The sequence below is a fragment of the Phaeoacremonium minimum genome (genome assembly GCF_000392275.1).
Source record: "Phaeoacremonium minimum UCRPA7 unplaced genomic scaffold PA7_03_scaffold_410, whole genome shotgun sequence".
In the NCBI taxonomy this organism is placed as follows: Eukaryota; Fungi; Ascomycota; class Sordariomycetes; order Togniniales; family Togniniaceae; genus Phaeoacremonium; species Phaeoacremonium minimum.
The window spans coordinates 293,582-320,718 of record NW_006921312.1 but is presented as its reverse complement, the minus strand read 5'-3'; the positions used below and the strand labels follow the sequence as shown (position 1 = coordinate 320,718).

The following is a 27,137-nucleotide window of genomic DNA, read 5'->3' as shown; positions in this document are numbered from 1 at the left end:
ATCAAGGAGCTTGCCCATATGTGCCCAGCATTGTCTCCACATCCCCCCATTCCAGCATTGGAGTATCAGCCCCTACCCCAAGGAAGGGACCAACCCATGTATTGATATCTGGTAGGCCTTCAAATGTCATCATGTTACCCTGTGACCATATATCTGGTTGTGGATAGATAGCTTCAGGCTCTCTATTCCCCATTACACCATGATGTGGTAACATTTGCTGTGCTTGAAGATGATCAAAACCAACTCCGTTGGGCAGTGGAAGATTGCCCGCTTGTACACGGTTGTCGATCATAGAGTGTTGGCGGTCCACAGCAGCAATGGGGATAGGCCTTTTAGATTTCTCTTGGTGAACACTCTCCTCGAATAGAGCCATTACTCGGAAAAATCGTCTCATCGTCCCACTTTTGTCCACACGATACACAGCGTCTCGCAGCCTTGCTGTCAGGTTTTTTAACATGATCATAAGAGACACCTCCTTGTCGTTAACTTCGCCTTTGTCATTTTTTGGGGGTTGTTGTAATGATCGCAAGATGAGCACCATTGCCGCGTTATATGCGTAAAATACATCCAAGCCGGAAACACCATTAATGAGGCCGAAAGAATCAAGCAATAACGCAATTCTGCTCAACTGACAGGCATTCTCGAGGCAAGTATCGGATAGAGTTCTAAGGTCCTCATTCAGATCTGCCCCTCTGGCGTTGGCTGTTCGACTCAACTGTATGCGGCGAAGGAGAAAAGGTCGTGTGACAAGAATGGCGATATATCGGTATTGTAAATGTAGAAGAAGAGTTGCACGTAGCCTCGTAGGGTTCTGCCATCCCAGCATTGACTTGAGCTCCTCGAATTGTAGCGATGTCTCAGTCGTACGTGGCAGTGGATCATCCACTTCTAAGATGCGAGGTATGTCGAGACCTCGGTGGGATGCAAGCTCGAATTTCCACTCTTTCAAAAGTTCGATTACTGCTTTCGTAGTTGGTCGGCGGCTATCGAGCCCAAATCCTACACCCTTAGAACTGGCCACAGATGGAGCCAGCCGGGCTTGGGACAGTATTTTTTGTAGTCTCAGCGATAATGACAGGAGGTTCTCATCGCTGTCCTGACCGCCACCGAGAAGGCCTTCTCTAGGAGGCGTGACCTGGACATCCAAATCATTTAGGCCGCTCGGTCTACCAAGACTCGAAGCCAAGAATTGCTCCAGTCCGTAAAGCGTGCAGAACACGCGCTTGCGAACTTCTCTCTCAATTGGTCGGAAAGATGTACCGGTATCACTGCGATGCAGTCCGAGAGCGAAGCAGATCCTTGTTGCAGTGCCGACCAAGTTCCATGCGGCATTTCTCTCGTTGTTGTTGTGTAAGAAGAGGCTCAGCAAAAGAAGAGCTCGGACATTTGAAAGCGTGCATTTGGAAACGAATTGTGGAAGAAGTTTCCTAGTCACGGTAACACAATGTCTCCTCAGGGCCACATGGTCCACGCCATCGACTTTCGCGTCGGAGACAGAGCCGAAAACCAGCATCATGTGCAAGCTGCCGATCCATCCATAATCGGGCTGGTGCGTGTCCAGTGTATCCCGACGGCCAGGTGGTAGATTGAGCCTTGCAAAATGTGCTTCGTACTCCTCTTGGAAGGTGCCTCTATGGAACAGAGGGAAGTCTTCGTGAACATTTTTGAAGTAAGAGTTCAGCAGGATCTCAATTTTTGGTTGAATGGGTAGCTGTCGCAAGAGCTCATCGATGTCATCAAATGGCTGTCGAGTGAAGTCTTTGGCGATTGACGAGTTGATGGAGCCCGGAGATAAGCCATCCTGAAGAGGTAACTGAGGAACCTGTTCGCGGGTAGGGTCTGGTGCATCATCTGGGTTTCCGTCCGTTTCGAGAGCTTGGGCTGTGTCGTCTTCCGTGAATTTGGAAGATGGAGATGAGTTATTCCCGTCTCCCCGGCCATTGTCCCGAGAAATAAGAAGTCGGCGGAGCTGGCCTAGAAACTGCAAACTACCTGACGGCCCAATGTAGTGCTCCCTGCCGGTTGTGTCACGGATAAGACCCAATGGCTCTTCGCCGGACGTGGAGCCCTCGTCTTGGCGAGATGATAGATTTTCTAATCCTTCCGGATCACCTACAAGGGGCGGCTGACTACTGGAAGAAGTGCCAGCCTCAGAAGAGGACGGGCTCTTGATTAGTTCCTCGAGTTTGGGAGTGCTTTTAGACGCCGCAGAGAGATCGGGCATCTCAAACCCCATGCGCTGACCGAGCTGCAAGAGATCGGCAACCGTGGAGATGGGGTCATTGGGGAAGGCTCCCCTAACGATGGCCTCTAAGCATTTGTAACTGCTGCGGGTCAGCCACCTTCCGGCGCGATATTTCCGACTGGCTACACTTACCGGTCACTCAGGTCGTCCAAGCTGCCATAGAAGCGAGTCTTTCTCGGAAGCGTGTAAGAGCAAGCGACCTCCTGCGCCTCGCACGCCACACAGCCCTTGCCAGACGAGGCGGGAACACACCTACATCGCCGCTGGAATGACCCTCCAGTGTTAGCAGTGTTATTGAACGATAGTGATGGACAGGTAGCGGGCGGCACGGCAGTCGGACTGCGTAAGCAACAGCAATGGAGGGGAGAATGCAGTACACACACACCTTGCGGCACAGGTCACACGACTGGGAACTACGCTTCCGCAACTCGTCTGGTATCCGCCGAAGACGTCGTTTCGCAGCTGCCACGGGCTCAGCCATGTTCAGAAAGGTTGCACGCAGCCTGAGTCGAGAGCTGAGTGAGACTACTGGGCGCCAACCACAAGTCAAGACAAGGCAGGACCACTGTCGTGCTGAGCGCGCGCGTTGTTCGGCTAGGCGGCGCAATCGCACTTATGGACGTGGAAGCATCGAACCGTTGCTTCCTAATGTATCCAAGCAGCTGTGGGGATGTCTTGAGGTCTTATTTCTTCAGCCCACAAAACAAGTCTGGAGAAAGAGGAGCTGGATGGGGAAATGTCAAGATGGCGCTTCGTCTTTCTTGGACAAAGCGTAACGAAGAACACAGTAGAAGCGGCTCAGACGCGATCCCTAGCTCATCTGACATCGTCAATCTGGGGAGGACGGAGATTCGGAATCTGTACACCGGATAGCTAGGGAAAGGCGCTTGCCGAGCGTTTGCAGGTTGGGATGAGCCAACCTGAAGAGTTACATGATCGACTGGACAGACTTACTATGCAGTAACAAACATCGACAAGCAAATAAGACCCCACCCCATGGAGTAGGCGCTGGAGGTCTTGTGATTGCCCAGAGCTGCCACGGTACTTCCCAGCAACCCCACCGCATGCCACCCGGATGCATGCTTCCTCCCAGCAAATGGCTTGGGAAGGGCGAGCGGTGCACTTGGAGAAGACCGAAAGCGGCAAAGAACCCAAGAAACTAGCGTCGCCACCAACGCAGCATGTTAAGCGTAGTGCAGCCACATCCACCTTAGGCTATGGTATCATTGATACACATTCTTGGGAAGGGAAGCAAGGGGAAGCAAAGCGCAAAACGGTTGAGGAGGTGAAAGCGGTGGGACGCCTTCATAGGGCGGTCCGCGAGAGAAAGTGTGCTCTCATTGTCGACGTACTAAACTAAATCGGTGGTCCAGGATGGAGACTTGAGTTGAACAAGTGAACAGACGGGGGCAACAGAGTGGATGAAGTAGTTAGTCACTTATCTCTTGGAGGTAGTTATATCGACCCAGAAGACTGGGGAAGACATTGGAAGTGTAGTATCTCTGGTATTACATACTATTGTCCATCCATAACATCCAACACAAGATCCTATGAATTGCCCGGCTGGATTCTTCACCAAACTTCGTCTTGCTAGTTGAACAGCAGACCGCCACATCATTATTTGCTTTGTGCCCTCCGTTCGTCTCACTTCTCGGCGCTCGTCCCGCTTCCGATCCCATCCCAACAAGACGCCCGCGCCGACGACCCCGCACATCATCATCATCCGGGACACCGGAAGCCAGCCTTCAAATACGGACCTACGGCCAATCACCCGGGTCATCTAAATCTGCCCGTCATGGCTTCAACGTCCTTCACCTTGCCAGACTCCCGCGTACTATCGTAAGTTGGCTGACCAACTCACCCATTTCGTGCACAAGAGAAATATGGAGCACACATACTCTCTTATTTTCTTTTTCCAACTGTGCGAGCGAGACGCCGGCTAGTGTCTGTCCCATCGGATGAATTCGGGCTAGCGGCCCATGTCGTGCATGCCCGCTCCCTGATATCATATTTGTATTTCTCTAGTGATAATGAATTATGTATGTCTTTAGCTGATCCTGGGTGTGGAGGTATGCTCTGGCTGCGAGTCCTGCGAATGCCCCAGTTGTCTTGTTGTCTAATTCACTTTGCGCCGACAAGACGTCATGGGATCATGTCGCTGCTAGACTTGCTTCGAGTGGCTTCCGCACGCTCCGATATGACCAGCCGGGGCATGGAGGTTCTAGTGTGCCTGACGACCTCGCCTCAACTACATTTGAGTCGTTGGCTGACGACATATGTGCCCTTCTTAAGCACCTTGACCTCGCTAATGGAGTTACTTCCGTCTCGGCGTGTGGCGTCTCCATGGGAGCTGCGACGTTGGTGTATTTAGTCGCCAAGTATCCCGGAATCTTGGACAAAGTGGTCATCTGCGATACCATTTCGTCGTCTCCCGTGAACGCTGGTGGCCCAGATCTCTTTGGCCAGCGCGTTGCTGCGGCTCGGCAAGCTGATAATATGGATGAGGTCTTGGAGCAGACTCTCGTTCGCTGGCTCGGAAATGACTGGATCGCTGCTAACCCGGACGAGGCCGCTCGCATGCGGTCCCTCATGGCGACAACCACCATAGACGGTTTTGAGACTTGTTGTGCAGCGTTGAGGAGCTCCACATTTGACCTCGCGCCGCTGCTTTCCAAGGTCGCAACTGGGTGCAAGGATGCACTGCTGATTGTTGGAGAAAAGGATGCTGATCTGCCAGTGAAGATGGATGAGATGAGGAAAGCCATCGAAGCCGGGTTTCATGCTGCTGGTAGCAAGAAAACGGTTACTCTCAAAGTGATCGGCAACGCAGGTCATGTTTCTTATATCGATGGTCTCGAGCCTTTCGTGGAAGCACTACTCGGCTTCCTTGCTTAGGATTGTAGACTCCACGGTTGTTTGACTACTGTTGCATAGATAAGAACATAGACGTAATTAAACCATATGGGATATCGCTTGTGATCTTGACATATGAATCGCAGGCTTTCATGGTCATGTTTGATAGTTAGCTTCGTTCTATCTTACAACTTCCCAGTAAAAATATTCCTGGCCGGCATGAGGAGCTCGGGACCAAGCTCGTCGAGACTAGCGCATCCAGCCAGTCCCATACATGCCCTAAACTCATCTTCTAGCAGCTTCAGGGCGTTTCGAAGACCATTCTCACCATCATACGCGATCGCCCAGAGAGTAGGGCGGCCTATCCAGACCACGTCCGCGCCGAGGCACAGAGCTTTGAAGATATCCGAGCCCCTTCGTATTCCGCCATCGAAATGCTGTTAGAGTAAATCAGCTCATTGTTTCAAAGGCTTGAGGAACACAATACTTACAATAGGTACTCTACCATTGACGGCATTCACGATATCATGTAAGACCTCTAGTGTCGGTGGCGCGTGATCCAGTTGCCGCCCACCATGATTCGAGATAAATATAGCGTCTGCTCCGTGTTTCACAGCCAATAAGGCATCCTCAACTGTGAGTATGCCTTTGAGCCAGATTGGAAGGCTGGTGATGCTTTTAAGGTATGAAATTGCGTCCCAAGTTAGCGTTGGATCTTTTGCTAATCAGTCATTTGCCATCGTTCGAAAGGAGGATGATTACAATACCATTCTTATTTGGTGGAGGCCCGCTGACCGCTTTCCGGCCCGGGTGCACTGGTTTGTTACTTTGTAGATCATTTGTACGATGCTCGGAACCTGTTTTGACACCCAGGGTATCCGGGAAATTTGCCATCCTAAGATGCGGCGGTAATTTAAATCGATTTCTGATCTCAGTCAGTCGCCTCCCAAAGTAAGGAGTATCGACTGTGAGCACAATTGCTTTGTAGCCATTTTCTAGTAAAACGTTAGTTGTCTACTATTAGCTTCAGATTGTCGATGTCGCTCATTGGTCGGTAGTTTACCTTCAGCCCTACGAATCAAGTCTTCACTTGTCGATCTATTCTCAAACAAATACATTTGCAGGACACATTCGCTTTTGCCGTTCAGACCGGCGTTCTCCCTCGCAAGATCTGCACGAGCCTTGACATCCTCAAGAGATGTTGTGCTGAAACTACTTAGCCCCATTACGGTTCCATAGGAACCGCAGGCTTTCGCAGTTGCTTCTTCACCTTCTGGATGGGCCATCTTCTGCATTGCTGCTGGTGCAACACAACCTTCAATAATTACAGTCAGTCTTGAGTAGAGAAGAAACAATAGAAGAACAAAGTGTTCGTCGTGTGGTACTTTCGGTCAATGGGGGGATAAGTTTATTGTCGCTCACGGCTTCAAGGACAAAGCACAGCCCTCTCCGAATGGTCCAATAAAACGAATGGGGTTAATACCTGACAGGGAAATGGGATCTCGTTCCCGCCAGGAAATACCGTCGTGCTTGTGTGAAGTTTTGACACATCACGGAGCACCCGTGGCCTGATGTAATAGCTTTTGAATGCATTCAAGTTGCCTCTCAGAGTGATACTGTCCAAGGCACCCCCATTGAAATACTCCCTGACCATCTTCGGGAGGTACTCCGAGGCATATTGCTCAAAGTCATCTATCGAAAAAAGCTCCGGTTTGGAAGACATGGTGATCGTTGAAATGTTTCGTTAAAGCTGTTACATCCACTTGCGACCTGCTTTGAGTCGAAGCGGATACATTACATTCACTTTTGGTTATGAGATTCAGAAGCACATAAGTGATCCTAGCGTCTCACGCATGATTGTTTAGCCTTGATAAGTAAAAAGGAGCCATGCCAGAACCCCTGGCACAGTTGACTAGACCCCTGTCTGATTGGTGCCCAAGGCTGATATGATGCCCGATTAGGAAAACCTTGGGTTCGGATGCATGCTTCCCAGCAACTATACTGTAGTTTGCCATCCGAGTTTAGACAGTTTTCGTGAGAAATCGGCAGAGCACTGGTAATGTGGGGTTTCATTTAGATTCACTGAAACAACCCTCGTTGAATCTCACACTTGGAGTTTGCTATCAGACGGATTGCTATCGCAACAAAATAAGCAATGTAAAACACTTTGTTCGAAACAGATACCATTAATACAAGGATATGCTGGGACAATAGCGATGGCTATATCCGGGGAATGACGACCTCGACAACGGCGCTCCTCCTCTCCTCTCGTACAACCGCGATAGCCTTTTTACAGATTGCATCGACATCTAGAGCACTGTCGACAGTTGCCCACCAGGCGTTTCCAGCCCCTTCTGCAATCTTCCCAAAAGACGGCGATGGCGTGATTGCCACCATTAAATCATCACTAAGCCCTCCAGTAGCTCCTTGCCCATTACCATTTTGAGCCAATTCTGGGTGAATCCGCAAGCATGCGTTCTTTGGCGATGCCCAACCGCCATTGTTCCAAATGATGGTTAAGAATGGCGTGCCATACTTTGAAGCCATCCAATATGCGCAGCTGGGCACTCCAAACAGCCAAGTGCCGTCCCCAGTAAATGCTACAATAAGATCGTTATGACGACCTTGAGCCTGCAGACCTAGAGAGGCACCTACAGCGCCTCCTGAGTACCAGCCCAATGAGCCGCCACCGCTGCCGATGAGTGAAAGCGGCCGATCATGCCGAAGGTGGTCAGCGACATTGCCGAGATTTGTAGTTGACTCGTTCAGGCCAACCACGGAAATGCTAGTGCATGCATCCCTAAGTCTTGACATGAAGAAAGGGACGGTGAGCCCTTGGGTTGGTGTGCTTTCTGCATTGAGCAACCTTGATTGCCTGGTTCTGAAGCGTTCTTCTAGTTGTGCTCGTCTCGCCTCGATACGTTGTCTAGTTTCACTTCGCTCGAATGAAGCGTTCTTTCTGACTGCAGTAGCTAATTGGGCCAGGGCAAGAGATGAATCTACCTTCCACCTCTTCACACATGGTAACGACCAGAGTGTTGTCCCCTCCTTCAAAGGATCACTGTCTAGGTGGTATATGCGTGCGGTCGGGGTTGGTTTGGACTGCGCCCCAATCCAAGGAACATCTGAATCTACAACAAGTACGACGTCAGCTTCGGCAAGTGCCGGGAGCTGACCTCCACCGTTCCATTGGTGTCCTTGATGTAAGTACGAAGTAGTTGGGAAATTATTATAGATGGGGGCATTTTCGTGTACTGGGATCACCAAAGTCTCAGCTAACGACTTCAACGCGTTGAAGCCTTCTATAGATCTGCCACAGTAACTCGTCACTATTAGAGGCCGCTCGGCTGTCAACAAAACCTCGGAGAGTTCATCAAGTGCGCGAAGTGACAGCTCATTAGGCTCCACGGCCAGATTTTTCGTTGGATCTTGTGAGGCAACATTGCCCAGGCCTCCTACAGGTATGATCGCCTCTTCCTCCAGCGTTTCTCGACTTGCGATGAGGTAAGCTGGCCCCTGAGGATCCGACATGATGAATTGCATGGCCCTGAAGACAATTTGTACGGCATTATGTGGCCTCCGGATCTCATGCTCATAACGCATGTATTGGCGAACAATAGCACGCTGATCCGGAACATCCTGGATCCAGTGAATATATCTAAGTATAAAGTATGAGCTTTGTGTCATAGATTTGGTAAGTATCATGAGATGGACTACTTACTCGTTGCGGCTTCCCTTCATCTCACCCTCCATCGTTACTGGGACAGTGCCTGCCAAAATCATGACGGGTATCCTTCCTTTGCTGACATTATGTATTGCTCCAGCAAGGCCCTGAGTGCCACATTCTACGTGGACTAAGACAGCAGCGGGCTTGCCTGTGACCTGCGCAAAGCCGGAGGCTGCTGAGAGCGCGTTCATCTCATTGGGAGACGTGAACAAGCGAATCTTTGCAAACTCCTTGCTTGCAAAAGCCGAAAGAAACGCAGGATGATCCGAACCCAGATTCACAAAAAGGTGTGTAATGCCTGCTGCTTCAAGTGCATGCAAAATGGCGGAAGCGCCTGTGATGCTCCTCTTCGATTCATTCTCGGTGGTTGCCATAATGACGATGCTCCGGGGATGTTGCTCAGTTTGATTGTCACAAATCTATTCACGGACGGCTCTCCTCGCACTAAGCAACAATTCTAGAATCGACGACTAGTATGAAGCTTGGAGTGATTGACTGTGGATGTGGGCGAGCTCGAGGCACAGTCCAAACACAAATGTCTGATCTGTTATAGTGTATATCAGTCTATTGCCATCTCGCTGACCCGAGATGACATTTAGCGTCAGTCCCCAGTAGCGCGGACACGGTACGACGGTGATTTGGAATGGATATGAAAACAGTAGGTACTTAGCGATTAGCTGTCTCCAGCGAGGTATGATGGCGGTGCTTGCTTCATGACGGATGCTTGGATCCGGTGTGCGGGGGTTCAATCATCCCCACAGTTCTTCTCCATGCTCCCTCTCCGCCCGTAAGCCGTCCGCAACAAGCCGCCGACGCTTGGCATTATCACTAATTGAACAAGAGTTGAATACCTGTAGAAATGCCGTCCAGTTCATAATATCGTCCATCACCGTGTGCCTGAATAGACCGTGACTGAGCTTCATCAATCCTGACGATACAAACCCTCAGGTACCTGTTGAAATTTCCCTTGATCATATTGTGCATGTGTTTAGGCTAGTTGCTGGTGTTCTGGATGTAATGCAATCGATCTAAGTCATAATAGTCTCACACTTGCATTGCAACATTGCCAGAGTCAACAAATATCATGGTACCACACGCAGACTCAGATCAGCGACAAGATGGCTCATCGTCACTAGCACAGCCTCAAGAGCTATTCATTGGCGGCACATATCATCCTAGTTCAGACAAGGCCGTCTTTCCAGTACGCAATCCTATGACCGGCAAAGTCATCTATGACTGCTCATCAGCTACGGTGGATGACTATTCGACGGCTATTGATACGGCCCACCAGGCATATCAGACATGGTCAGGAACTAACCCATCGGCGAGGAGATTGATTCTTCTGAAAGCAGCCGATATCTTGGAGAGCTATCTCACGCTTGATGCCCCAGAAATTCTGTCCTCTGAGGTGTCAGCTACCAAGAGCTGGATCAAAGTCAACATTCTCGCAACCGCGGGCATCTTTAGAGAAACCGCAGGTCTAGTAACTCACATTAAAGGAGAGATAGTTCCAGCAGACAGGCCAGGTACTACTATTCTAGTAGAAAGGCATGCAGTTGGGGTTGTATTTGCCATCAGTCCTTGGAATGCACCGGTGAGAGCCTTTGGAGCCATTTGCAGCCAGCCATGAGGAGAAGTTACTCATTCAGCTGATAGGTCAATTTGACAGCACGAGCTATTGCGTGTCCCCTAATTTGCGGAAACACGGTGATTCTGAAGCCATCGGAATTCAGCCCTAAGTCACAGCATCTAGTCGTAAGGGCTTTGACGGCCGCGGGATTACCCGCAGGTTGTTTGAACTTCTTGCCTGCAAGCCCCGAGCGCGCCCCTGCCGTCACAGAGCTAGCAGTGAAGCATCCAAAAGTGCTGCGAGTGAACTTCACTGGCAGTGATCGTGTCGGCAGGATTATCGCAGGTTGGGCCGCCACATGCCTCAAGCAATGCGTTCTTGAGCTAGGCGGCAAAGCGCCGGTCATCGTTCTCGACGACGCTAATATTGATGATGCTGTTGAAGCAATAGTATTTGGCGCCCTCTCAAACAGCGGGCAGATCTGCATGTCGACAGAGCGTGCCATTGTGCACAAAAGTGTTGTTGGGGATTTCAAAGCGGCGTTACTCAAACGAGTTAAGTCACTAAAAACCGGCAACCACATTGAGGATTCAGAGATATCTATCTCGGGACTATACGCTCCGCAATCAGCTCTTCGCGTTTTGAAACTGCTGAAGAAAGCCGTCGATGGCGGTGCGAAACTGCTTGCTGGGGACTTAAGTATTAGTGGACCGAACAATACGATCTTAGCGCCGCATATCCTTGAAAATGTTACCCCGGATATGGACGTTTTCCACAAGGAGTCCTTTGGACCTATACTATGCCTTTTTGAGTTCGAGACAGACGATGAGGCGATTGCCTCTGCAAACAATAGCGAGTTTTCGCTCTGTGCGAGCGTTTTCAGCAAAGATGTGATGCGTGCGCTTGACGTTGCCCGTCAAGTCCGAGCCGGCAGTTGCCACGTAAATGGGCCAACAGTCTACATCGAGGCTACATTGCCTAATGGTGGAACGGGTGGAAGCAGTGGGTATGGCAGATTCGGTGGCATTGCAGGCGTCGAGGTACGTATCTTGTTCATGCACGATGGCTAGCCGAATGAGTTGAGATATTTCTTCGCGCACTCCGAGACAACTGATGGTCTGTGATCTGGTCGTTCTAACAGTCCCTAGGAATTTACGGAGAGGAAAATTATAAGCCTTGCCAAGCCAGGGTTGAAGTACGCCTTCTGAAATATCATCATCAAGGTTGAGGCAAAAGATCTCGGGGTTGTTTCTCTATTGAATGCGCAAGATGAGATGCAATCAGTATATATGGATGTAATAGAGACAGATACTCTCTTGAGTTCCCCTGTCTAAAATGCACGTTGATAGAACATGATGGGTGGAGAATAGTCAGTCTACAATGAAATTTTATAGCTTTGAGCGATGTATGTGACTAGCGGTTACTTAGTCAGAAAATCATACATAACAGTGGCAAAATGTTTGATTCAAGTCAAAGCTCTGAACCTGACCTGAGGATAATCAGCAAATTTGCATAATCGTAATCTTAGCCAATAATGTCTTGCTCGCAATATCGCAGCAAGCGAAGAGAACAAAGCCTTGTGCTGTCGACTAGCATAAAGGGGTTTCCTCTCCTTCTTGTATGTGACTTTGTTATCTTCTACTGTGACAATGCCCTAGACCCATGCCGACAGACTAAACTCGATGCCGTTGTCTTCTGTGTAAGGCAAAATTGATAAATAGGACTTGCGTTGGACCTTAGGCAATGCGAAGCCCAGAACACGCAAGGTTTGGGTGTAGAGCGCTTCCTATGATCTATTTCAAGCGACAAACCGTTCCGCTCATACTTGATCAACTAGCCAAGTGTTCATCAAAATCAACTGACCTAGCCAGGATGAGATGCAACACTGAAGAGCCGGTTGTGTCGGCTAATAGCCCTATGCCTAATGAATATTGCTTTATCCCGAAAGGAAACGCTTATGTGACAAAACTTTGTCGTAAACTCACTCACGAAGCTCAGAAAATACTGTATTTGGTCAATGGTCGCAGCAGTCAGCATCTCGGAATTCGATGTCCAGTTCAAATCTTCGATTCAGTCACTGCCATGGAAAATGCCACGCGAATTCGGAGAGCCAGGAATGTGCAGAAGCGAGACGCCGCAATTGCATCCAAATTTCCCCGCGCCATGATCAAGGTTTTCTCGCGTAGTCCATCCACGGAGACCGCTCAAACCGTTAATCGTGTCCTGAAAAAGCACAGTGGGAGGGTTGGACGGACTGGAACTTTGGGAATTGCAAAGAAGGTAAGACTTGCAGTACGAGCACACATCCGTCACCAACACACGGTTTATGACAAGCTTCTTCGTCAAGGAATGGCACGAGAAGATGCTCGAAAAGCCGTTTGCTCGAAAATCGCTGACATAGCTAGGTCTTGGGGCGAGTTATTTGATCGACAAATGGGTTCCTAGACAAGGGCAACGAGAAGTCAGCAATGACGGACAAATACGTGTGTTTTGGTCATTCGTGTACAATGCAAGGTAGATTAGGCCCGTCATAACACAGAATGACACGTTTCTTAAACTCAAAGGGGCTTGACAGGGCTTGAATTATCGTTGCATCTTCAAAATTGCCTTGAAAATCTTACACTAGATTATTGACAAATGATTATTTAATCCGAATACCCCCATACCACCAGCCTTTCACATTTCCTACTATTATAACTCGTCTTGATGTTTCTGCTTCCAAATATCAAGATATTCGAAAACATTATTTCATATGCTAGCACTCGTCTGTGAGTGTAAGTACTGAACAGTGTTGGCAAGTGTTGATAGCCCTTATGGGTGTTTCGGTTGGCGTTGTGTAGTCTCCTCCGGTGCCTGGCTATTAGCTTCCCTTGACGTCTTGCTGTGTGATTGGTGCTGACAAGGTTCAATTCCTAAGAGCCTTGGACGATATTCCACGTTAGGAAAATGGGCAAATCCTTGCCCGCATATAGTGTTCAGTTGTTCACCCTAGCATTTCCCTAGACCAGTTCCACGGAATCGGCACTGCAACCTTGCCAAGCAGGGGTTCAAATCAAATCGTGCGACTTGAGCCGAGATGCGTGGTGGCCGCAATTCCCCACCACGTCCGGAGGTCCGGGGCCGGCGTTCATTGGGGAGCGCCCGGCTACTATCCCTTTGCGACTAATTTCATATAATAAATACATTACCACCTGGTAATTTCTGCAATCATCGTGCCTTCAGTCTCCTAGGTCTTTCCCTTGCACTTGAAACCGAACCGCGTCTATCATTATCCTCGTGAATAGACACCTGCAACTGCAACGATGGGGTCTTTGCCAGTGACAGAGCAGATCACATTCCAAGGTGAGAGATCTTAGCTCATCGATCGCAGCTCTTTTTACGATGGGATAAGGAAACTGATATGTGCTTGTTCAGATTATCTTGGCCTCACAGCTGCGGCATTTGAGTGGGCGGATAGCTATGATTCTAAAGACTGGAAGCGTCTGGAGAAATGTATTGCTCCGACATTACGGGTCAGTCAAGTTTCGGCACCAACTTCTATCAGATACCCGCTTACCCGTGGACTATAGATTGACTACAGATCCTTCCTCGACAAAATTTGGGAAGCTATGCCTGCCGAAGAGTTCATTGCTATGATCTCCGACAAGTCGGTCCTTGGGAACCCGCTTCTCAAGACTCAGCATTTCATTGGTGGCACAAGGTGGGAGAAGGTCTCGGACACCGAGGTCATAGGTCACCATCAACTTAGAGTACCCCATCAAGTGTACACAGATGCTACAATGACGGAGGTTAGGGTCAAAGGACATGCCTACTCCTATAACAAGCATTGGTATCGCAAGGTCGATGGAGAGTGGAAGTTTGCCGGCCTCTGTCCAGATATAAGATGGTTCGAAGATCAATTTGATCAGGTCTTTGCTGATGGGCGCGACGCTTTCGGCGACGAGAAGAAAGAGGCATGAACGTGGTAGCTTTTTGTATGGAGCGATGCGCCAAGGTGTATTAAATGGATTTCATTGGGTTAGTTTCACAGTCACGGCTGGCATGATTGGAACTGATGGTTAAGATAAATTCAACGTTTGCTATATGTGAGGTTCTTTCGCCGTTCTTTCCCAGCTGCTAAATGCATCCCTCGTATTGTGAGACCAAGTATAGTGTAGACTGTAGACGACTATACTCGGCCCATCCCAGAACCCTACTATTGCGAATAAGAGGTCGAGACCTTAATATAGACGATATCATGCACTGTTAAGTCAGAGCTTGACTGGCCACGAGCTACCCCAGAGATCCATCTTATCCGCACACCGACATCTGCAAATCGCCTTTGAATTGCGACTTGAAATTTCCAGCTGATAGGGTGACGGCAAGATGATGAACTACTGCAGTAGCACTGTACAACTTAGATATGCACTAGCCCGTGGTTTAGAGCCTGCTACATCCTAGGGGCGCTGGTAAAAGTCTACATTGAGCCAATCATTTCATAGCAAGTGAATTCCAATAAGCGGAGAGACTCAAGTCCGACGATGGTCACAAGTTCACAAAATACGAGGTTTCGGTATTTGGTGTCATAGCAAGCATTGGAATTCTGCTGGACGTCTCAGGAAAGATGAACGCATTGGACACCAGGAGGGAGAAAGCGAGGTAATATATAATCATGGCAGCGCAGCCCCTCCCGTACATGCAGTCAACAGTTAACGACCCGTGGCCAAGTGAAAGATATTGTTGATTCATTCAAAATGCTACACAACTTACTGCTCCTATTGCTACTGACCCTAGATTGGGCAGTTCTTGCTGAACTAGAGAATTGCGGGAATGCTCAATACGATCCCACCCAGGTATGATGCTGTTTTAACTTCCTTCTGAAACTTACGAATTTGACATGTCTAATAGTATGTGTGCTATAATGGCAATTTTCTTTGCCCTGTCATTAACGGAGAGCCATTGAAGTACTGCAATGGGGCATGTTACAGCAAATTCATGTACACCTGCACGGGGAATGCCCTTGCACTTCTTCCTGAACTACCGGACGGCACTGCATTCACTCTAACCGTATCTAATCCAACACTTGCCATAATCAATGGAAACTCGGTAAACGCTTGCAATCTTCACTGGCAAATTGGTGGTCCGACTTGTTCCTATTGTCCCGATGTCGTAGGGTCAGCTTGCCCACCCGGCAACTACACTGCCATGGTGACACCCGGTGCAATGGATGTGGAAGTCCCCGGGGGCCAGCAAGTCTATCTTGATCCATATTGGAATGTCGCCTATACGCAGGCTCACTCGGCTTACATCCCATCTGGAAGCGTTGTTGGAGGTCTTAAGGCATTCCGGGGAGGTGGGCTGATCAACTTGAACGATGGAGCATTAGGCTGGGTTGCGTGCCCTCCTATGGCATCCGGAGGTGGCGGAGATGCTTGGAACCTAGTGGCTAAGAACGAGACAAACATGAACCGCTTGACGAGTTGCACCAGTGTCAATTTAGCTATTCATGAGCTGCCTACAGGAACGATAGCTGCGTGGCAGTACACTTGAGGCGGGTTGCAAATATGCAAAATAGGAATAATGCCATGCAAGAAGGAAAAGAAAAAAAATAAAAACAACTTTCCACGTTAAGTTGCGTTAAGCGATTATAATTTCTAACGCGAGGTCTCCAACTTCAGGGAATTGTATTGGTATGTCGTTTGATTTCTTAATGCAAAAATCTAGGCATGTAGGTTTGTCTATTAAAACAAAAGAAAAATGTACAAGGCCTCCGAGGCTCAGGAAATGTCTATTCTAATGCAGTCCACTCTCTCCCGTCTCGGCCATGTACTTCTGGCAACTGATCAGAATGCGAACCTGTTCGCCTATCTGTCCCAGGCGGCCCATGACCTTGCGATTGCCATCCACGAACCCCATGATCGAATATGGAATACCGGTGTCCTTGGAAAACTGCATACACAGCGCCTGTGCCCTCCGCAAGTTATGTCGCGGAACTCGCGGGAACATGTGATGCGCGGTCTGGAACTGTAATCCGCCGTGGATGAAGTCAAGCCACGCGGGGCAGTCGACATCCATGGTAGTCCGCAGTTGTCGCTGAGGGAAGGACTCTGCCTCGCCGAGATCCGAGGTTGACATACCCCAATGCGATAAGGTGATCTGGACGTGCAGGGGCATGGTGATGATGTGTGACACCAGCACGAAAGCAACCCGTATGGTCCATGTCGGAAGCGTGCACCAGAGCAGGCCGTAACCAAATATTGCCCAATAGCAGCTCATGAAAGCGATCTCGGTAGGTCGGATCCAGTATGCCTTGCTTTTTCCAAGTGAGGATGACTTGGAGGATAGCACGTGAAGCCACGAGAGGAGGTAGAGATTGAAGCGCGCAATGCCCATTATCGGGTAGTAGGTGTATTGCTGATACGGAACCAGAAAGTTGGCAACGCTGTCCCAGACAAATGAGAAGTCATAGTAGGTGGAATGGATGGACTTGAAGAAAGACGGGCAGGTGGCGAATAGAGGGATGTTCTGGATATCCGGGTCATGCTCCTGAGTAGAATGTTAGCGCGACTGAGAGAGTAGATGGTGTAAGATACAAGTGGCAAAGACGAACCGGCTGGTTGGTGACGAGATGGTGAACATTGTGGCTGCTCTTCCACCATCCGATGGACAGGCCACAGCAGAAGTCGGCAATGAACATGCCGATGAGGCTATCCATAGTTCCGTTGTGGGTTATGGCATGATGCCCAGCGTCGTGTGCGGTAAACATAATTTGATGCTAATTGGGCAGGTCAGCCGCTGTTTCGGAGCATGGGGAGGAGGGGACTAGGAAGAACAAACCCAGAATAAGCCGAGAAAGACGGCGCCGGTAAGATACCAGGCGTGGTAGATGGCGAAGAGGAAAACGGCGAACAGACTGAGGTATCGCACCATTTCTTTACCGTACTCTATATATCTGCAGTCGTAAAGGCCTTCGTCCTGGATTTGCCGATGAAGTAGTCTATACTTGTGGACAATGTCCTGCTGAACAGCGGGAGCCAGCGATGGGAAGTCTCGAAGATCGTGGTAGACTCCTTGTTGGATCGCCCAATCAGTGTATTCAATGGGACACTTGGTGGGCACGCTGTCAGTGGTCTCGCTTCCTTCTGCTACTGTCACTGCTTCGGAATCGGGCTCCTCTTCCTCGTCTCGCCTGCTCGCGGTGTCATAGCCGCTGTCGCTACCATAGCGGTCAGTGTCGTCGGCGACGTTGAGCAGCTTAGAGCAGAGGTCCTGTCCGGGGCGGCCGGCAGCGGGGCCGGCGTCGCTCCGCCCGGGGGAGTTGGTGCTGGTGATGCGCCTCCGAAGAGCCGGAAGGGCCTGTGGGGTGCAGAGGAGAAGACCCTCGTCCTCCTCACCATTCAGGGTAATGCATGCGGAAGAGATGCCGGGGCCGGGGTGGTGTTGGTTGGGAGCTGCCGGCACTGGCACTGGAGCAACCTCCTCGGCATCGGCATTCAGGTCCAGGTCCTGGTCCAGGCTGTCGTCTAGCAGTGTGCTCGATGCAGGTGAGCTTGTTGATGTGCCCAATGGACGGTAGATGCCTCCTCTAATTGGTGGTGTCATGCTGAGCCAGGGTCCCGTTGGCTTCCGGCCTATCCGGTAGGCTTTCATTGTCTTGAGAGTGGCAGGCGGATGGTACCTGGAGGATGCGCATTAGCATGCGCTGTTAAGAAGTACCTTGATGACAAATGTGTGTGGTGCTCAGTAACATGCATCCATAACCGTTAATAAAAGCAACTGCACGCCTCCTCCATTCGCGGAGTTAATGCTTATTTCAATCGCTGATCTCCCGTCGTCGTCGTGAGGCTCTTTCTTCGCAGTCTTCTCATCCTCTTTCTTACCCTTTTTTTTCTCCTCTTCTTTTTTTCTCGGGGCTTCACTTTACCGTGATGTTGGCTCCACCCCCGCTATCTCTCTTGCGTCTCTCTGTCTCTCATTCTGGTAGATGGATGATGTGGGGGGGCACGCATGGAAAAAGGCCAAAGGGTCAAGGGCATAGGAAAAGAAGCAAAGGGAGGGAGGAGCATTGAAGAAAATGTTGGGAGTCAATTTACACGCTGATTTCGTCGGTGGCGTCCTTGCCGACCATGTGCAAGATTGCCAGCCGACCGCCGGGATGTTTCTCGAGCCATGAGTCGAGTCGCAGGACATAATCCTCAAAGATGACAATGATGCCGCCTTGGGCAATCATGCCCTCGACAGCTCGCGGCGTCAGGATCTGATCGCGATCCATGTCTGGCAAAGAATTTGGCGGTGTTTCGCACGCGGGGGTTGCGACCGGGGAGAGTGAGGTGCGATGCGGTATATTTGACCGGCGTCTCCTCAAGCAGAAGCCCGACGTCGCTGTGTTAATGAAGAGGTCGATATGGTCAGGCCGGCCGACGAGGATGGGTCAAGAAACAGGGAGGTCAGGACAGAATTGAAGAAAGTCGAGCCTATCTCGCACCTGCTGCTTTGGGGTTGAAGCAAGAAGAAGCTGCTAGCCAACTCTCAATCGCGCCTGGCTGTTTAACTGAAGGAGGACCAAATTAAACCAAGCAGAAAGCGGCACTTCGATTTCGTCAAGGCGAGAAGAGCGCAGAGAATTGGGACGATTTTATTGTGGAGGAAGCAGCAAAATACAGCTGATCAAACGAACGGAGTCTGAAGACACAAAAGTCTAGAAGCGCACATGCACGGCCTGGGATGGACGAGGAGGATACGAACGAGACAGAACAGTATATACAAGGGGCCTGCCACGACAGGACACATACACGCACAGAGAGAGCAAGCGCAAATCAGGACAGGATACGACGAACGGCATGAGAACCACCGACGGGATCTTCCAGCTCGCAATTCACTCTTGCTCTGGGCTGCGCTGGGCTGGGCGACATGACGACCGACTGACGAGAGCTACCTGCCTACCTCCCAAGAAGAGGTACCGCCCCCGTACGCGTATCTCAATGACCAAAGCAGGTACTCGCGGTTCTTGCCCCTTTCGTTCTCTTCTTCTCGCCTACCAACGACAAGCAGAAGCGGCCGCAATTTGCCCATCCCTGCTAGCAAAAGCGGCGCTCTGCTCGCGAGACTGACTGTGCGGGCGGACACACCACAGAGAGACGCCAGAGAGGCGAGTCGCAGCCGAAGAGGCAGGTCAATCGTCGGGGGTAGGCCAAGCCTGGCTCGCCTGGGCATCGGGGCGCAGCGCCGCGTAGAACCCCTGAGCGTGTGCGCCAGAAAACCTCAAGCTACCATGACAAGTGTCTTCAGTAGCCTCCAACGTTGCACACGAGGCCGGGGCCTAGGCTCAGGATCCTCGGGCTGGCTGACATCATTTCTACATCAGCATCTCTGGGTAAGTTGGTACCCGTCTTTTAAGTGGGCATTCATTCACTAGGTAGGCATGATGGGCATGCGGGTCAAGATAAAACATGGAAGAAAAGAGCCCAGAATACGTGTATTGCCTGCATGTCTGTTCTTGGCAGGTCCTCTTTCATTTTTCACCCTCATCTGGGCTGGCCCTGCCGCCCCTCTTTCACTAGTTTCAACTTTCAAGCGATTCTCGGTAATGGGCGTCGTATCGGGTTACGCGATACGCGCGTCTGGTTGGGCGCAGCCCCCGGGACAGACTTCCGACTACCTCAGCCAATGCTGTGGGAGAATGCATCGATTTTCACATAAAGTCCCGCGAATTCAGTCCTATTCATTTCAATACAATACAAAAGCACTCGACTCGAGTTAGTACCGTATCGTGGCCTCCTGGAATGGTGCTTGGCAAACCGGACGGACGTCCGCCGTGGATTGAAAGAATCCGAATGACTCGAGGCAAGCTGGAAATCTGTTCACTGTCTGCCTCAGGCCGAACTCAAAAACCTACAGCCGTCAAATTACACGTGATACTGCTGCACCGACCCGTTGCTCCGCTCTGGAAATTCGTTTGTTTCGGGTTGTGCTCTGTCTTGCGGCAAACTGCAGTCCAAATCTGAAATGCTAGCAGGCGTAAAACCGAATATTATCAGTCTTTGTCCCACAGTGTCGTATGTCTCAAAATCTCTGCTGATGCTTGTTCCTATTCCCATTTTGCATGTCCACCTTTCCAAGAGTGATCAGCATCTTATACCGTCTCTTCGTCCAGCTCGAACGAGACAAGATGACAATCTGCGGAAAATGTGAAGAGCCGAGGAGCCCGTGTAGCCTGCACTCGATTTCTGATGCTAGTTCATACTCTACAGAGGAGAACAAGCAAGAGAATGTGAAATGGCGGGCATATCTCTTTCGACGACATCAAGATATAGAAGCTACGCACGATACTTGATCCTTGTCATGCAAGGCGAAGCCTTTTACCAAGGAGCCTTGCACCAGCTCGCTGAGCTGACCGTGCCCGACTTCAAGTTTCTCACAAATGACGATAGTCCAGAGAAATATTGAAACATCGAGATTCTTTGTATGCTTCTCAATGCATCAGGGAATCAAATATGTTCGGGCTATTGCGTTATATTGCTTAGGATAAGATCTATCATATGCTTGAGCAGGCTCTCTACGCATACATTTATAACATGCATTATTGCTGGATTATATTGGGTACTCTCTGGAGCAATCTGGCTCACTGCTAATCTGGAACAGTAGCCTTTCAGCGTTGTCCGGAGGTTCGAGGACATTGCCACTTAAGTCTTCAACAATTGATGCGGCACCGCTGACCCCTTTCTTTGAATGCTCCGCTAGCCGAGATAGGCTTTCCGGGCTCCATATTCCAAGGAGTGGCTGACACACGCCATCTTGATCGCGGAAACAAGTCACGGGAGGCTTATAAGCCGAGCGCAACTGCTTCAGCATCTCCATGTTGAGAAGCGGGTATTCGCAACTAATGACAAACCATGTAGCTTGCGGATGTGCCTTGTGAGCAGCCAAAAGACCTGATGCAGCCGCATCAAATTCTCTATTCTTCGACGTCTCCGAGTCGTATATTACTGCAACTGGTGGTGCTTGTTGAGCCGTGAAGTCGGGCTTAGCGACGTCTCGAAGGAACGGATCAATCTGGGCATCTTTCGTGAGGGATATGTAATGGAAGTTGCTTCTGGACAAGCCCTAGACAGTAGATCGATCTGATGCTGGTATAAGGGGCGCCCGTCTGGCATCTTAATGAGATGCTTGGCGATCTTCGTCCCTGTAGATCTTCCCCCTGCAAGCAGAAGCGGTTTTACCCCTGTCGATGAAATTCGTCATCTTTACCAAAACAAAAAAAAAAGAGAGAGAAAGAAAGAAAAAATCTCGCAAATTGGGTTAACAGACCATTAGACACTGGGTTGACATGACAATAAAATGAAATTGCTCAATGAAAGGATATTTGAATCATCAAGTCAAAAAGTTTGAGATCCTTTGTGACAGAACGTCTACAAACGATCAGCGTCACTCGAAACTTGATTTAGCGCGATGGTAGTGTTAGATCAGGTGCGCGTACCTGACGCAAGTGGGACCCAGATGGATGATTATTTGGGCTTCTCCTATCACGCGGGACGTCATTTTTACGAAATCGTTTCTAGAGATGGTCTCAAAGTGCTATGAACAATGTACGCACTGTCAAGAAGCATGTACGCCTCAGATAAACCTTTCAGAATCACTTGTTCCGTGAGGATGTTCGGCGAGGCATGCCGCTATTCTGTTGACCTGCAATCGATAGGTTTTTTGCTTGACTACAACATAAGCATTTTCTGTTGACTATAACCATGGGCTCATTGGATTATAGACCGAGTATCCACTAGAAAGCGGCCAGGCGAAAAGACTACCTTTGACAGCATATGCCTCTCCGCGTTCTACAGACCCTTCTCGTAGTCACGAATACTCATGCCTTGGCAAGTCTCACAGTTGCGGCTATGGGAAATTCTGATGATCTTGTTGTGACCAGTGAAATTACTCATATGCGAGGTTGGATTGGTTCTGGCCCGCATCGTCTTAACACTGGCAGAATATTACTTTGCTAGTTAACAATTATTTGAGTGTTGGTTTGAAATCGAAAGTCAGCTCTATGAAAACAACATTTACGATTTGAAAACAACATTTAGTCCAGCTTGGCAGGCCAGCCCCATAGATGCAGGCACGATTGACAATACGATATTTAAGTTACCATTGGACACATTCTATTCCTTTCCCCATATAACCCCCAAATTTCGGCCTGGTTGCTCGACGTCTAGCCTACAATTTTGGAGACTGAACTCTAGAGTTCAACATGGATTTCGATGTCCCAGCCTTCTCACGCAACATACGTGACGATACTTGAACGAGCAGAAGTCTCGGTTGGCATGTCTCATCCAATGGTATAGCTATAGTATGATGACAGTCTTTGCCGTTCGCGAACTCAGCGTAGTATGGTTGCGGTTGTTCAGCTCCGTTAAATCGGTCTTTCGGTCAATCGGCATCATCTGAGTTTGGGCTCTAACGACTATCATCCTTGTCTCGAATTCAGGGCTCGATTTTAGAGGTGAGACACGGCTCGATCCCAGCCACTAAATCTGCGAGGGGTGAAGTCTATTTGTATGACGACACCACATTCCCACTGAAACCTTCAAGATGGCGCTAAACTGGAGCTGAAAGCTAGGTCATAGAGCTGAATGCGGAAAAGGAATGTTTTGTCCAGTATATTTAGAGAAGAAAACCTCCGCAAAGAAATGGGTGCCGTTCATTTCGCTTTGCTGTCGCATTGTGTTCCTTACAGTACATCTAAGTGTCTCAACACCACACGCCCGAGCGTCATATAATTCTAAAATGAAGGAGAAGCAGGATGTCATCTCTGACTTCAATGAGCTCGTCAATATGACGGCTTCTGAGCTCGAGTCTTGGCTCAAGTCGGACGATTCGAACAGTGCTGGATGGCCCAAATCTGGCGGCGATGGTGATGGCGAGTCAGTTGGGCACGAAAGCGGTCGCAAGATCGTTGAGATCTTAAAATCCAATCCTAAGAAAGATTCAGAGAAATACACCGACGACCAGGTAGAGCACATGCGCAAAGTTGTTGCATACTGGTATGTATTCCTATCTCTAGGTACTAATCTAGAGATGCGATTGTGAACTGACTGATACTTGTTCGCAGCAAACGCCATCTCGCCCAGGAAACAGCGGGTAACAATGACAAATCTGAGGAGGAAGTCAAGAAGACTAAGTCCTATGTAAGTAGATATTAGTATAACGTTTCAGTGAATGCTTGCTGAACAATTTCTGCAGGCTTCGTTGAAAAACTGGGGCCACGATTTCCTCAAAGCCCAAGGCAAAGGTGTAGATAAAGAGAGCGACACCCCTAAATCTTCGAAAAGGAAGGATGAGGCTGCGGAAGAAGGCGAGGACGATGTCGAAGAAGCCAATGAAGAGGACGAAGAGAATGTTGGGAGTAAGCGCAAGCAAGCTGACGATCAGGAAGTGCCAAGCAAGAAAAGAGAAACTCACAAGGGCGAATCGAAAAAGAGCAGCAAAGAAGATGACAGTGAGGAGGCCGATGAGGAGGAGAATGGTGATGACGCTGGCAAGAAGACAAATGGTCAAGCAAACGGGGAAAGCAAAGAACCTCACAATGGCCCTTCCAAGGGCGACACAGTCAGTTGGAACTGGGGATCTGGCCAGCCTGAAGGCAAAGTCGTTGATGTCAAGGAAGAGAAGTACGCAGACCTGACAACTCAGCATGAACACATAAGCTTATTTCTCAATTCTTACAGGACAAGCATCACGACGAAACGCGGTAACGAGGTGTCAAAAAATGGAACAGCAGAGGATCCGGCTGTTGTTCTGGATACTGGCAAGTCAGAGGCCGTCAAGTTAGCACATGAGCTTAATTAGGCCCTGATCTAGATTATCATCAGAACCCGACAGGCTCGACCGCAGATGTGAATTTGAGGAACAGATTGGAAAAGAAAAAGTAGCTTAGTGTCCGAATATATCATTTTCACCGAGCAATGGAGGAGTGAGAGGTGTCTATAAAGCAACTATTCTGTTTGTCGAGAATATATTTATATATTTACGAATACCGTCCGGTAATCATGATATTGTGAGATCCTCTGTTATACCCTGTGTGCGGTAGATGTCAACTTTCAAATATCAAATTTAAGTAGGATATATATATATTTACATTTTTCATTATCACAAATTGTACCAACAACGAATATACAGCTTCTCAGTATTCAATGGGAAAAGGAATGCAATCCAAAACCTCAATCCTGACCGATTCTATGAATTAAATACACGTTCAGATGACCTTACGAACAGTCGTTAATAGATTATTTCGAAAGCAACATCCTGTTCGATGGACAACGGGGAAAATATGTCTGAAATAATGCTGCGAGAATAGCATACTGCTGCAACTCATATACTGTTAGGGTTTACACATTAATTTGCTGAAGTGGAAAGAATCACAACTCTCAAACAAGCTGAGAATGACTTTGATCGGCAATTCATCAAGTTGACCTTCGCCTTTTAGTCTTACGACTGTCAGAATACAGCTTCGGTCTAGTCCGATTCATGCAAGCCCTGGTTGTGTCATAGACTTTACGGATGGTTCTCACATTTCAACTTTGCAAGTCCAAGTTTGTAGACGAAAGCTAACGTTGATATGCGACGAGACTCTCTATCTTATGTACTTTGATATTTCGCATTATTCCTATCAAAAGCGAATTTTTGGACTATGTTGGACTTGTGTAAACAGTTGCATGATTATTTCGCATCTCAAGCAATATCAGACCGTATAGGCACGTTATTTTTTACATCATATATCGGGTAGAAGAGCTACTACAAGCTGACTTGAACGAGAACTAAGCCAGGTAGGGATTATCCCATTTTCTACCAACTGAAGTTGAATAAGTCTCTGATTCGAAAGCCAGTAGAGTTCATTTTGGGTTAATCAGAGACCAGAGAGTATGGTTGAGGCAAGCCCAACCTTCTGGCAGAATAAAGACTACTACAAAGCGGTGGGGTGTACGATTGAGGGCTAATTGCCGTCCGAAGCTGCCGTGCATACGTAAAATGATGTAGGATTAAGAGGATTTTCCCACTTCCCAATTGAAAAGAATTTTTCAGAAGGCAAGAGTATTTCCTTCGAGTGTGGCGTACGGGATTGCCACCACCGCCGTCATGGTCTCTTACTTTGCGGTATTCGGACGATCTGCCGCTCAAATAGAAACCGCAAAGTCTCCCGATTAGTACCGACGTGGGGACGACAATCGCCCAGATGCTGGCCGGGGTGCTAATGATGTGCCGACCGCAGAATAGCGAAGATCAACAAGCGGCTGCTTGTAGATCTGCTCGTCAGGGTTCAGACAGGCAGGGCCTGCGCTTGCAGGGTCAATTCAACCTACAGCGTGGTCGGCATGCTCGAGGACATAGCGTGCGTACTAGTGTACCTGTGCAATACAGGATAATCTATAAAAACCTCGCCGCTGATCGTCGCGAGGGAAGCTACGTTAAGCCAAAACGCAGGCGTTGCTAACGGTGGGTTGATACATTCATCGTGCACGAATGATTACAGCTGGGAGCCTCAATCATTGGGAAGCCTTGCATGAGCCTTTCATTCTTCCTGGCACCTTTTCCGAGCACCGTTCTGCCTCCTAGGCTTCTCGCTGCAGTAGCGCCGGCGTAGAAGTTCAAGATAGTGATAGATGGTAGGGGAGCAAGTTAGCTATGACGTAGAGCAGGATATTTGTGGTTGAGAATGTGTGTGGGGATTTGAGACTGTCACGGGTTGGCTCAAATGCATGTTGAATGACGGTTGGCTACTCCCTCTCCATCTAGCCGTTGTTCAATCCTCAACTTGGCGCGGTAAGAAGGAATCGAGGACTCGCTAATATGAAGATCTTGAGTACCGGCTGACTAGCAAGAGATCACAACGAAGAAACCTGGACTTGTTTGCAAGCTCGCTCTGAGAGCAAATAATTCATTGTGATCTGAGATCAGAAGCTTTTGATGACTCTCGATACTTATCGGCGAGTCGAGGACATCGGTATACCCTCGCACCGAAACGTCAAATTTAGCGAGATGAGGTATGATCATCCCGACGGGTTTGACTGATGGGAATGGCGCGGACATGGTAATGTGGCATTCTGTGGCGCTTTTACTGCTCACCTTTGCAGACATCGTGCGACAGGCTGCAGCAGCTTTCTTCATGGGTCGGCAACCCACCCCAACCCTACATGGGCATTGTGTGGACGGTGGCGGGCAAGGTTCGCTCCTGCAACAGAAGCCCGGTGGTCCATGGAGATCTGAAGCCAATTGGGTCAATTGAGGTGAGAGGTGGCGATGCGATCCATCCTGCAAGTGAATTGATCGGGTTCAGACTTTATCCGTCTTGTGTGGCTCATAGGTGGTTCTTGTCGATATCATGAAATCATATGCATGCGCAATTGTGACTAGAGGGCTACTTCCGGCTCTCGCGAAAGGTGGCTCAAGAGTGTTTGAAGTCAATTTGAAATGAAGACAGCTTTGACAAATGACAGGTGCACCTCTCTAGGTGTCCTAGATGTTCACCAAAAAACACTATACCCGCCGTACTAAAGGCATTGGAAAACCGTTCGGCTTGCCAATCTGGACTTGAATAGCGGGACGACAATGCAGGCATTGATCACAATCAGATTGCACCCATATTTGTCACTTTATTTGACCTTTCCCACTACCTTCCGTGATATTACAGCCTCTAAAAGAAGGTATGCATGTCTGCCACAAGAGTCTACGTTCCCCAGCAGAGCCAGATGACTTGCAGGTGGAACACGGGTCGA

General features: G+C 49.2%; 3 protein-coding genes across 3 annotated transcripts; 2 read left to right on the top strand and 1 right to left on the bottom strand.

Moving 5' to 3' along the window:
- Positions 1-13,697: 13,697 nt before the first annotated feature.
- UCRPA7_5366 (putative scytalone dehydratase protein) lies at positions 13,698-14,354 on the top strand (the record flags this gene model as incomplete). Its single annotated transcript, XM_007917913.1, has 3 exons — positions 13,698-13,737; positions 13,810-13,907; positions 13,965-14,354. 3 exons carry the CDS (start codon positions 13,698-13,700, stop codon positions 14,352-14,354), a joined length of 528 nt encoding a protein of 175 aa, XP_007916104.1.
- Positions 14,355-16,167: 1,813 nt separating this feature from the next.
- Positions 16,168-18,646, bottom strand: UCRPA7_5365 (putative fatty acid desaturase protein; the record flags this gene model as incomplete). The annotated part of the gene is made up of 4 exons (XM_007917912.1): positions 16,168-16,920; positions 16,985-17,149; positions 17,212-17,959; positions 18,468-18,646. 4 exons carry the CDS (start codon positions 18,644-18,646, stop codon positions 16,168-16,170), a joined length of 1,845 nt encoding a protein of 614 aa, XP_007916103.1.
- A 4,505-nt stretch (positions 18,647-23,151) lies between these two features.
- On the top strand, positions 23,152-24,213 carry UCRPA7_5364 (putative dna-binding protein; the record flags this gene model as incomplete). The annotated part of the gene is made up of 4 exons (XM_007917911.1): positions 23,152-23,408; positions 23,477-23,552; positions 23,608-24,035; positions 24,093-24,213. 4 exons carry the CDS (start codon positions 23,152-23,154, stop codon positions 24,211-24,213), a joined length of 882 nt encoding a protein of 293 aa, XP_007916102.1.
- Positions 24,214-27,137: the final 2,924 nt, after the last annotated feature.